The sequence below is a fragment of the Alligator mississippiensis genome, chromosome 4 (genome assembly GCF_030867095.1).
Source record: "Alligator mississippiensis isolate rAllMis1 chromosome 4, rAllMis1, whole genome shotgun sequence".
In the NCBI taxonomy this organism is placed as follows: domain Eukaryota; kingdom Metazoa; phylum Chordata; order Crocodylia; family Alligatoridae; genus Alligator; species Alligator mississippiensis.
Genome location: NC_081827.1, coordinates 193,392,281 through 193,405,547, shown reverse-complemented (window position 1 = coordinate 193,405,547; position 13,267 = coordinate 193,392,281). Strand labels below are relative to the sequence as shown.

Sequence of the window (13,267 nt, the reverse complement as noted above, 5' to 3'; positions counted from 1 at the left end):
ATTTGAGTAAATACAGTATGTTTACCATACTGGAAAACTATGTTTACCTAAAGTTGTAGTTGTGATGTAAAGTAGTCAAAATACTCTGATAGGCTGCGTCCACATAAGCCTAGACATTTGTTTTCCCCAGGAACAACTAGAGGTAACACACCTTGTGCCACTGCTAGTTGCCCCCAGGAAACACCTGTGCCACATACCCTTTACTGCTCAGAGCCTGACCAGCAGCTGAAGCATGGCTCTGGCCAACCAAGCTCCAATTCTGAGCAGTGTGCACTGCTCCCACGTACGCTGTTCTACTTTTTTTTTTTTTTTTGCACAGGTTTCTTTGACCCCTGGATATCCAGGGGTCACAAAAAAAACCCAAAAAAACCCCCCACCACACTGCTCCCTTGAAGTGTGGGGAACAGCTCAATGTGTGATATGTGGCGCTGCAGATGTGTCTGCGGCGCCACATACCACATAGCTGCACTCATCTGCATGTGGCAATCGTGGTATTTTGTCTAATTCAGCTTTCACTGAAATCAACAGGTAGACATAGGCCTTTATCCAGTGCTTCAAACTCTCAAAAGTGACCATTTCAGGGCTGGAGCAGTGGGGCAAAATCCCTTATCTACTACCCTGACCAGGGTCCCTGGGATGGAGCAGAGCAGGGGAGCAGCCGCTCCTTGTCTCCCCATCTACTTTCAAGCCTGGGGTTCTGGTCTAATGAAAGTGTGGAGGGAAGAGGAGATGGAGGCAGCTGCAGACTGAACACCTGTACATTCCCTCTCCCAGAAAAGTTTCTACTGGGGGATCCACCAATGAAAATTAATACCTATTCCTGGCTTCTGTCTCACATATACACGCTATCCTGGATAGAACCCAGATATGATAAATTTCAAGCTGAAAAGATTTGTTTTCGAGATGTTAGAATTAAGCATAGAGGTTAACAAGATAAAGCAGTTTACATCTTTATCTGTTTGTAGAGTAAGAACTGCAACGCCATAATGTATAATTAAACCAGGTGTTTTAAGGCAATATTCTGTTCAGATCCTACTCGTATTTTAAAATCAATGGCAAAACTCACATTGACTCAAAGTGAAAAAGCCATTATGTGCTTAAAAGATTTAAAGTGCCATATAGAATAAAAGTTAAAATAAGTAACTAGAATTCATAGTTCTTGTATCATCTAATAAGCAGAGAAAAAAACAACAATGCATATTTTGCAGCCTCAGTACTGTACAGTAATGTGCTGCAGTTTTCAACCTAGAGAAGGCAGTCTGAGTCTGCTCACCCTCTCATTGTCTGGCTAAGTGAATTTATGCCTTTGTTTTGTGGTTTTGAAATTTCAGCAGACAGATAGCTGAAATGGTCTTTATTCTGGAGCTTGACTGAAACGGCTCACAGGTCTCTACCAGATGTGCAGGTAAAGGTGTGATGGATCTGATGGACAAGCCACACAATCATGCTTCTTGCCATGCCATACATTAACTGTACGATCACACATAAGATGGCATCACACCTTATAGCTAGTGCAGGGGCTCCCACCTGCAGGGGCTCATGGCGGGAGCAACTCAGATCAGCTGTACACTTTGAGCCCTAAGGACTCACCATGCATCCCCACAGCTGGGAGTCGTAGCAGCTGACCCAAGCTCCCAGCCAGAGGGAGCACCCCTGAGGCTAGGAGCCTGAAGCTGATACAGGTTCCCAGTCAAAGGGGCCACCATGCACCCCCCACAGCTGGTCCGAGTTCCCTGCCAGAGGGGCACACCACACATGCAGCTGACAGAGCTCCCAGCTTCAAAAGCACACAGTGTGCCCTCAAGTCTACGAGCCTCATCTGCTGACGGGGCTCCCAAGCACAGGGATGAACCTGGCCGTACATTCAATTAATGGTATGATAGGATCAGCTACAAAGTTATTGCCCATTTTTTGTGGAATAATTTTATGGCTTATCCCTCATTTTATCATGCTATTAACTGATTGAATACATGGCTGGGTCACAAATTAAGATGTGATTAACTAATTAATCACATCTTAAGTGTAACATGTGACAGGTGCCTGAGACTGTTTTGGGAAACAGCTGAAAAGCTGGACAGGAGAATGGCAACATTTAGGGCGAAATATTGCTTCACAGAAGCTGGTGGTAAAACTGATTAACTTTCTTTTATTTGTTATTTATTTATTTTATTTTACTTGAGAATTTTTGGCCTTTATTTTGATGAACTGTTATTTGATTTGAATTAGTATTTTAAGTATAAATTAGCTTTTGGGAGTCTTAATTTTACAGTAAATTTTATTTAAAAACCAATAATGATGGTTTGGTTATTTTGTTTAGAGAACCTCTGAGCTCCTTATTAGCTACCTAGTTGAAACAATAATATAAGTTAAACTCTGAACCCGAAAACTCTTCTAATGGGAGCCCCTGCAGCACAAAGCTTCTCCAGAAAAGATTTAATGCTGACAGCTAAACACAATTGCTTAGGCAAAGATTAAGCAAAAGAAATTTCCAAAAAAAATGTTGGTACCTATGGTGATATTAATTCAGTTGAACTGGTGTTACTCTCAGAATGGATAAAGTTCCAATGATCAGACCTGTTTTCACCACAATTTCCATTTGATTTGCTTTTATCAAGTCTTCAGCATCAGTTATATGGGACACAGCACAAAAAGCCTTCCCTATACTAGGCCACCCTCCAGCTAAATCCCATTAAAAAAGAATGATGAAAGATGGGTTATTTAGAGAGCTACAGAGGGATGTGTACAATGATTCAACAGAATTACAGCATTTTAGTGTGCAACAGCCCTGACCAAGAAATCACACTATGGTAAATACATTTCCTCAATTGTTAAAACCTACTTGGACAGAAAGGCTTCTAAATACCAGTGTATTATAATAAAAGCTTTCCCTGTAAAACAATAATGGCAAATCCTGAAAGAAAATAAGTCTGTACACTAAAGTGAAAAAGACAGAGAGTTCCTAGTGTTAGAATGTATAAGAATAGAGTATATTAATAAAAACTTTGTAGCGTTAATTTGCTATAGTTTCAGAAAGGATCGTTCTACTATTGGGCAATATATATGAACTGTTTTGAAAGAAATGTCCCTTCTGCATATATAAGTTATGTCTGTTGCCATAGCAGAATGATAGCCTACCTTCTGCATAATTGAGTACTGAGTAAAAATAACATTTCTTTTCTAATCTAAAATACAGCCAGAAACCAACAGTTAGGAAGAATGGAGACAGGAAAAAACTGTGTGTTCATACGGCCTTTGTTATCTAAGACAACTGCTTTTCAATTTCTAGCAGGTCAAACGAAACCAGATCTGTATTAATTACCAACACATTTCACACTTCATTGCACTAAGATGGAAAGAGATATTCAAAACAATTTTGTATAGACTTCTCATATTTTATCTTGAAATCACGTTACTGATTTCACTAACGGAAATAATGAAAAGAGAAAAGGTAAAAAAATAGTAAAAACCACAGAAAAATGAAGAAATGGTTACCTATATGATAAAGTCCTATCCAATCTGTTGGGTCCACTTCTTCTTTAATATCCCAGAAGATAATGAGATTCTGAGAGTGCCCAAGGGTATACTCATACATACTAGCTGTCAGACTGGAGCGGCTATCAGAGGTCACTAGATCAGTGTCACTGTTGGCACGCTGTAAATTCATATTCTCAGCCATGGAGCCCTGAGATGCCAGACTCTGCAGGTTCTCTGGGCTCAAAGTATACCGCAGTTGGGGGTTGCGACGTCGCACAAAAAGTAGGTGGTCCCGGGCCGAACTGGCCATTTTGCCTCTCTCCTCTCTGTAGAAAATGTCTCAGAGATCTGCAAAATAAGACAGACCAACAAAAAACTTAAGAGCTTTATTAGATCAAACTCCAAAGCACAAGAATTTGGTTCAAAGACTTCTTAAACTATGATTGACCTGAAATAAATGGCATGTTTTGTTAACTTACTCCTGCAGCAATCTTCGGGGAAAATTCAGTACATTGGAAATTAAATATGGCATTTACCACTTGTCACACTCACTCACGTTCACAAGTTTAATTATCAAAAAATGCATGAACCAAGAAAGAAACAAAGGGAAACTATGTATACGTCCAAAGAGAAGCAGAGAGCAATATACCTCAAGCCAACTACAAACAATTAGCACTACCCCACAATAGCTGAGTAAGCGAGTATAATACAGAGAGGTTCAGAGTACACGGGGATAAAATGCTCACGTAAGTATTTACATTTCTATCATATAGCTTCACTCAGAAGGTGTTTCTCTTAATAGCTAAGTATTTTGTTACAGAGTCAAAAGTAAAACTGTTCTGCATTTAAAACAAGAAGTAGGATTTGCATACAGCAATGGTGTCAAACTTACAGCCCACAGGCGAGATCCAGTGCACAGAGCCATATTGTGTGGACCACAGGGTTGGGGGAAGTAGAGACATGGCCTGCTGCCAAAATCCAGGGCACAGAGTTGCTAGGGACATGTATTGTTGGTAGTGCCGTAGCAAAAGGGGGCAAGCAGGGCAACCGCCCCAGGTGTTGAAGTGAAGGCGCACCAACAGGTGCTGCCCAGCTGGAGCAGGGCACAGGAGAGAGCCGCAAGCAACTAGTTTGGGGGTGTGCGGAGTTTGGGGTGGCTCCTGGTCCTGCATGCACTCCTGGGCAAGCATGGGGGGGCATGTGCCCCCCAGATCTGTGCGTGGGGTGAGGGTAGGCTGCTGCTGTGGGCTTTGCCTTGGACGTCAAACTCCATTGCTATGGTAGATTGTTGGCACAGGGTGAGTGACAGCTGCGTTAAACCCTGTAGCTGCTGCCACCACCATCACAACCACTGCAACTTCCCCCACTCTTATCACTGAATCCAGATCTGGTCTACAAGGAGTTCTACAGTCTGGATCTGGCTGGGAGGGTGAGGAGACTTTGACACCCTGGGTATATAGCTTTAGCATGGATGTATTGCCATAGAAGAGTAATATGATGACATTATAAAAAAGAATATGAAATACAAAAGAATAGATTACAGAATTTCTCCACATCATGCATAAATGTGCCAATTCATTGAATGAGATACTGTAGGGAAAGACTAAGTTCTGATAGTTCAAGTCACCATGTCTGCCTAATAAACCTTTTTCTTTAACCCAAGTCCAACTTTGTGAATTCAGTGGTCCTCATCTGATTCAGATGAAACAAGAAAGGCATCTTCTCCAGAGCACTGACATATGTGATGTCAATTCAGTGCTGATATAGGAATAAACTAAAGCAAATTCCAGAACTAACCTGTGCAGCATAATCTAAGTCACACATATTTTGTGATCATCCCTACAGGCATATGCCCATTTTAAAATATGATCAGAAGATTCCATGAAGATCTATCTCCTGGAATGGACTTCTAATATCCCCTTAGTTAAACTAAGACTAAGACAAAAATCAGTGCCCAAAGCCCAGCCTTTGAAGAAGTGTTTTGTAGCTGTAGAATTTGCTGCTATTGTAGTTTTTCCATCAAAGCCCAGGATTATTAAAAGCCCTTTTTCCTGATAAAGGTATAGTTACTAGGTCAGTATGACTTCTAACCAAAGACACAGGTGCTTAGTTCCCTGCTGCCTCTCAAGTTTTGACCTCTCTCCATAGACCTTCTCCTTGTCTGCCTTCATATCTCTCCTTAGACACAATTTATTCTCATACTCTGAACAGCAAATAAACTGAAGGCACTCAAACAAATAAATACATAAACAAAACAACCTTGTTTTTCAGAAGACCTTCAAATCAAAGTTTCAAATCAAAGAAAATCATAAAGAAAAAAACCTAGCACTATAGTATCCACTTTTTCCATTTAATACAACAGCAACAGCAACAGGGTTTAGGGCCAGGGCTATCAAACATGACCCACATCCAAACCACAGGGCTCCTCGTAGGTCAGACCTGAACCTGGCAGCAGGACAAGCAGGGGTGGCAGTTGGAGTTAACACAGCCATTGCTCACCACCCCTGTTGCCAATACAGGCCCCAAACAGGGCTTCATACCCAGGAATTCAACGGTGGGCCCTACCCCTTGGGCTGAAGGGAACAACTCCACTGGCCACACGTTTGACATCCCTAGTTTAAAACATACTAGGACTATTTTTATGCTGGAAATAAATAATGCTTCCATTGTGGAAAGACAATTTCTGCAACAAAAATAACTAATTTCTTCCAATAGTACAAATGCCTATTTTTAGAAGAAAACTGAACACATGGTTAACCAAAATGGTTATTGGTCAAACTGTTAGGAACCAGCATGTAAGTAATCAAAGACATGCCGTACTTAGACACTACAGTTTCCTAGATCTTGTAGAATATGGTCTTTAAGAAACAGCAATAATAAAAAAGATAACTACACAGCCTGTTCTGAAGAGGTGATGTGGGTTTTGCATGCCCATCTGTAGACGTTACTTAAAGATATTTAACTATATTACAAGTTAACTAAAGACAAGGTCAATTATATCACAGTTACATCCTAAACGACTGCAGGCAAACCATTATGGATCTCATTATTTTAAATACATGTAAATACCCATCTATTACTCCTGAGCTTTCTTCTTGGTTTCATACCTCCAGCATTTGACAGTGATATATAGGTAAGATAACTACAGTCTCTATTTCCAAATAGCCTGATTTAAAACAAGGCACAGATCACTGGAAATGAATTTTGATTAGTGTGAAACCTCCCAAAGTACTAGAATTCTAATCAGACCTACTGTATGCGAGCCCTAACAATCAAAGTTCTGATGGCTGCTTTATTAAGCAAAAGCCACCAATTCCAGAGGTCAAGGGACCTAATTATTAAGGAACCTGAACCTCTAACTGTTCTTTGTCTTTTCCACATATGTCTTTGGATTATATTTAAAAGAAGAAAAAAATATGACACTACTTTTAACAATACAGGCACTCCTCACTTAACGACCGAGTTCCGTTCCTGCGACTAGGTCGTTAAGCGAATTGGTCGATAAACGAGGAGCCGCCCCTTGATACTGCGTGCCTTGGCTTGAGATGCCGTGCTGCCGTTTCCACAATACGTTTCGTGCAATACCGACTGCTCGGAGAGCTGGTCGTAAGTCAGCGCGGTCATTAAACAGGTAGGTCATTAAGTGAGGAGTACCTGTATTTTACAATTCCATGTCGTGTCTCAAAACAATATTTCACAGTAAATTTCAAATATTACACACACAGGAATTTCTTCACTTAGCAGAAATCCAACCATGGTGAAGAGCAGCTCAACAATGCTAAACAGGATTTTAGGACAGGACCTGAAAACTATGATAGTCGAAATAAAATTAAGATGATTGAAGTAAACTAGATAAATGTATATACCACAGCTAAAAAGCTATTGTGATGAAAGCTGGTAAAAAGGTGTGCAAAATGCCTATCTTCCACAAAGGGGCAGCTTTTAAAAACTAAAAAGCTATCAACAAAAGCTTTTTGTCCATTTGTTTTTAAATATTTTAATAGTTGCTGAAAACCAAAACTTTCAATATTTATATTTATTAAATACTGAAATTTTCAGATTTTTCTATTTTCTTTCCAGCTTTTCTAACCCTTCCCCACTGAATGCAAGATAAAGGATGTCTAAGGCCATTTTCCACCCCTAGCTTTCATTTTTTTTCTATTGTCCCTTTAGTACAGTGTAACTTTTCAAAACTTTCGCAACCTAGGCAAAGTTCCAGAGTAGCAGAATTGAAGATTCTTCTTGCTGCTCTGAAACTGTCCTATGGTTTGCAATATTTTGAGAAGTTACAGAAGTAGGGGAAAAAAGGGAAAAAAGGATAAACTGCCATATTTACTCAAATATAAGACTAGGTTTCTTTCTCCCACTCAGCATAAGGAAAAAGGCCCCTCATCTTCTATTCACATATAAGGAAACCTCATTAACTACATCATCTATCATTAAACTACTGCTAAAAGCAACGTGCTCTCAGTAATAGAAACCAGCTATGAAGTTGATTAAATGCAGCCAACACTATAAAATATATGGCCTACATAGGGCAAACTTCCAGTGCAATGCATCTGAATAAGACATATGGTAGTGCCCATTGAGTGCAGTCCCCCTCAGTGCCAACTTTTCCAGGTCATGGTGAGCCACTATATAGAATACATTTTCCTTTCTTTCCACTTCCACAGCTGAGCTGTGCCTTTCCTCCCCAGTTCCAATGATTCCCGTTTCTTCACCAGCCTTAATAAATCGAGCAACATCACCAAACAAAGCCCCAGACAGTTCACCCAGAATCCCTCCGCCACCCTCTCTCTCAGCCTGTCGTATATGATTAGTGTGGCCCTGCCCTCCATGAGGCAGAGTCAGACCAGGTTGCCCTGTAAGTCATCTGCATATAAATTTTTGGAGGATCCCAGGACCCAGGAAGAGAACACACGGTTCCAGTCGTGAGTGGGAGCTAATTAGCACATGGCTCTTTTGTAAGGGTATCTGGGGTACATACACATACTGGGCAGTGCTAAGCTATGGGGTCACCATGGCTTGAAACACTGTTAACTTTGCTGAGGCCCAGTCCAGTGAACCATATGGTAAATCATGAGCCATATGGTAAATTATAATTATGGCTCTGGACTAATATCATGCATAGTCTGTACCCTAAGTAGGTGTTAAAGTGCTACTTAAAATGAGTTTATGGAGTGCCTATGCTAAAACTTGCTGCAATTTTAAAGAAGGCAAAACACATAATTTCTGAGTGAGCTAAGTCTATGGATAGTATATACAAATTGCTACAGCTATGTTTATTTCAAAATCAGTGTTTTTAAATCTTCCCTTCACTTCTACGTGCTCAGGGAGAGCAGGATCTGACAATAAGGAGGAGAGAAAGATCTGCAAAGGGAAAGGTCTGGTGGGGGGGGTAGGGGACAGAGGGCAAAGGGGCTACCAGACCCCCCCAGATTTAATTTTTCCTACTGTACCATTGGGAGGTTGACATATTTAAGACAAACCTCCAATAATTAGATTTTATACCTGGAAAATTATATCAAATTTATAAATTTTCCATGTATAGAATCAAATTATTGGGGGGTTGTCTTCTAATCAGGGTCGTCTTCAATTTGAGTAAATGTAGTATTTTCTTTTACTCAATACAGCACTCGTTTTTAAAAAGAGAAAGGAGAAAAACAAAAATTCAAAGTTGCATTAAAATTTTTCATTAAACTTTAATGAGATAATGATTTTCTTTTTCAAAACCTATAAAATGAAGCTACTTAACAATTTTGACTCATAAAACTGAAATGTCTATTCTTGCAAAAATCCAAATGATCTTTAATCAGTACAACTAATCCTTGCTTCATGAGTCATTCAAAGCATTTTATTGTTAGTAGTACATACCAACAGGTATCACCAAGTAAGCATCTAAAGCAGTGGTTGTCAACCAGGCTTGTGCATACCCCTAGGGGTACTTCGAAGGGTGGCAGGGGGTATGCAGTAGGGTTGTGCAAAGCTTCAGTAGCCAACTCCATTCAGAGGAGATTTGGCCCGATTTGGCAGCCGAATCTCTGAATCCAAATCGAATCGGGAGACCCATTAAAAGGTCCGAATCAAATTGGAAACCTTCAAAATTGATTCAGAGATTCGGAAGGCTTGCAGGAAACAGAAACTGAGAAGAGGGAGGGGTATAGGGTGATCTTCCATATATGGAAAAGGCTGGGGGGGGGCGGGGGGAAGGAGGCAGTGAGGGGAAGACTGCTCTGATATTGACATCCGTAGCTGGCAAGTGACTGATCTTTCTCCGAGTTCCCTTCCAATCACAGTGGTCTGGGCGAGGGATGTAGAAACAACATATCAAGCTGTGTCTGAAGTGATCTGTGCCTTTTGTGAGCTGTCTCTCTCGGAGCAGCAGCGTCTGAAAGGCTCTAGCTTGCTAGGTAGTCTCTCTTCTTTTAAGTTGTATCCAATCCTTTCCTACTTACTCTTGCCTACAATCCCTGTTTTTATCCCTATCCATTCCTTTCAACTTATTCTTCCTTCAAAATCCTCTTATTTGTTCTTGTTAATCTGTCTTGATTCTTTCTCCCCCACAAAAAGAAATCTCAGTGTGTCATCACTGTGCAGGAAAGCACAACATATATTACACACACACACATTCTGTAGCACACCAAACATTATGAAGCATACTGGAAAGGCAGGTGCCATCTCTTCTGGCAGGGGAGGAAGAGGGGGCAGAGGGAAAGCTGCAAGTTCCCCCCACCCCAAACATAGGCGCACCCTCTTTCCTGGCAGCGATGAGTCTTCTGCTGCTAGCAGGAGCAAGGAAGTGGTAGCAGTGCCTGCACCTGCACCACCACCACTAACACCACTAACCAGCAGCAGCATGACATTCTCCACCCCAATTTCAGTTCCCAGCGTGAGCCTTCCAGTGCCAGAGGAGAAGCCGGATCTGGAAGCAGAGGAGTTGAGGGCCATAGCAAAGGAAATTCTGGGGAAGGAGTGGAAATCTGAGTTTGTGCTCCACACTCCTCAAAGTTCCCCTAGAAACAGGTCTCCTTCTCTGGAAGGCACTTCAGAGGAGCTTGTGGGAGCAGGTGGCTCAGCTCCTCCTGTTGTTGTGCCTCTGCCTGGTGAGGAGGAGGATAAGGCACAATCCAAGGAGCAGAGGCAGGCCACCCTGGACCAGTGCGGGAAAGGCGGAAACAAAGGGGGGCACATTCCCAAGACAAGCAAAGTCACCCAGAGCATTGGGGAGATGCTTGCTCTGGATGGTCAGCCCTTCTCCTTAGTTGAGTGGCCAGGGTTCAGGCGGCTCATGGCACTCATGGCCCCATCGTACCAAGTGCCCGCATGCACCACCTTTAGCAGGACGGTGGTGACCTCCCTGTATGAGGCATGCAGGGAGTAGTTGAAGGAGGAGCTGCAGAAAGCAGGTCTGCAGGTAGCTTTGCACTTCACCTCAGACATCTGCAGCAGCCAGGATGGAGATCATCTCTACTTCACCTTCACAGGGCACTGATGTGATCAGTCAGGGTGTCGGTGGGCTCTCCTTCAAGCAGAGGTGATGGATGAGTCCCACACAGCATAGGAGATCATGGTGGCCATGAGCCACGTGGTGAAGGGATGGTTCATTGGGCAGGATGAGCTCACCTGTGGGTTCATGGTCACTGACAAAGGGAGCAATATGGTCAAGGCAGAGCGTGATGCCAACTTTGTTGGCATCCGCTGTGTGGCATACAAGTTCCACCTCGTAGTCAGGGACGCCTTGGAGGGGGACAGGGCTCCCAGGGATGGCCCCATCACTACCAGCCAGCTCATTTCAAAATTCAGGAAGGTGGCGGGCTACTTCCACCAGAGCATCAAGGGGGGCAAGATGCTGCAGGACAAACAGGCAGAGCTGAACATCCCATAGCACAAAATCACGCAGGATGTGGATACTTGGTGGAACTCCACATGCCTGATGCTGGAAAGGCTAGTCGAGCAACAGAAGGCCATCCATTAGACAGCCTTGGTCAGGGAGATTGGGATGAGCAGCCCCCTTAACAAAACAGAGAGGGATACCATCTCCCAGATTTTGGTGGTCCTCAAGCCATTCTTTGAGGCCACCGAGAGCCTCAGTCCTGGCGATGTCCTCCTTAAGCCAGGTGATCCCCATAGTGAGGGAACTTCAGAATGAAATGGAGAAGTTCCAGGGGATCAATGTTCCTGGCTGGAGCAAGCTGCTTTCACCAGAGGTGCAGGCACTAGTGAAGCAGCTGAAGGAGGGCATCAAAAAACAGCTGGATTCATTGTGGTCCAGTATGGTCCATGTGGTGGCGAGCATGTGCAACCCAAGGGTGAAGGGGAGCATCTGCAGCAGCAAAACCCTCAATCACTGGACAGCGGTAATGGTGAACCAAGTCAGGGAGGCAGAAGGGCAGAGGCAGGGGGACGTGGAAGAGGGGGGTCCACCTTCCCATGCCAGCACTCCAACCACAAGCCAATCCCCTCCACCACATCCATTGCCAATGTGGGCCAAGGGTATGGCTTCAATGTTGGGGTCCAGAGGCACCAGACCCCAGCACCAGGCAGGTAGCGCAGAGGCCTCAGTGGCTATCTATCTCACCAAGGGTATGGAGGCACTGCACAGCAGCCCTGTGGCCTATTGGGCAACCCGCAGCCAGGTGTGGCAGGATCTGGCCACAGTTGCCCAGGAACACCTGTCCTGTCCACCGACCAGTGTGCCAAGCAAAAGGGTGTTCAGCACTGCTGGTGATGTTGTGACACCCCACTGCACCTACTTGGATCCTGGTTTGGTAGAGCAGCTGGTGTTCCTGAAGGTGAACCTCCCGCTGCTGGGTTTTCCCAAACTCCACGTGCAGATGGAGCGAGTGCCACCCTCCTCACTCCACACCTATTTGCCTTTTTTATTTGCTTTTAGAACTTTGAGATGCACTTTCACAGAAACCCCTGCACCACACTGCCTGAAACCTGGCAGGCCTCAAGCCTGCATGAGGGGCTACCATCCCTGCTCTTTTCATCCTGCTCTGCCTTAACACACACAAGTGATATGAGTTTTGCTTTCAACAGTTGGAGGTGCACTTTCACAGAAAACCCTGCATCTATCTCCTTGAAACATGGCAGGTTTCATGCCCTCAGAAGGGGCTACCATCCCTGCTGTTTTCATCCAAATCTGCAAAAAAATAACAGAAATTATAGGTATTTTAGTGATTCCCCATTATAGTCTATGGCCAAATCTATGAATCGGCACCAAATCTATGAATCTGAAACTGGCTAAATCAAATTAATACAGTGATTCGGGGAGGGGTGGGGGGGTGTCCTACATGCACCATGGGAGGGCATGGGGGGCATGTGCCCCTGGATCTGCATGTGGGGTGGGGTGGGCTGTGGCCAGGGCTTCACTAGGCTCTTCCCAGTAGTGGGCTGAGCTGGACTGGGCTGCACTCCTATAGGCCCCTGCGGTGAGGGAGGGAGTGGGGCAGGGTGCAGGGGCTGCCAAGCTGGGGCGGAGTACAGGACAAAGCTGCAAGCGGCTCATCTGGGAGGTATAGGGGGTGGTGGGTCCCGCTGCTACACGCGCCGCGGGAAGGCATGGGGGGGGTGCATACCCCCAGATCTCCATGCAGGGCATGGCAGGATGCGGGCCACTGTGCGCTTGGGCCAGGGCAGTGCTGGGCTGTTCCTGGCAGGGGTGTTGGGCTGCGCTGTGCTGGGTGTGGGGGTAAGAGGGAGTTAGGGGGAGCTACAGCAAACTCTGTGGTGGCTGCAGCCCCTCCCATAGCCCCCTCCCAGCACTGCCACCACCCGCCCTGAGTGCAGC

General features: G+C 44.2%; 1 protein-coding gene across 4 annotated transcripts in view; it reads right to left on the bottom strand.

Moving 5' to 3' along the window:
• The window catches only part of HECW2 (HECT, C2 and WW domain containing E3 ubiquitin protein ligase 2), a 330,879-nt gene that overhangs the window by 227,925 nt on the left and 89,687 nt on the right, over nt 1–13,267 (bottom strand). For all 4 annotated transcript variants that reach the window (XM_019492110.2, XM_019492111.2, XM_059727232.1 and 1 more), the window contains one exon: nt 3,493–3,822. In XM_019492110.2, the coding sequence (XP_019347655.1) occupies nt 3,493–3,784 (292 nt within the window). In that variant the 5' untranslated portion in view covers nt 3,785–3,822. The remainder of the gene's footprint in view (nt 1–3,492; nt 3,823–13,267) is intronic.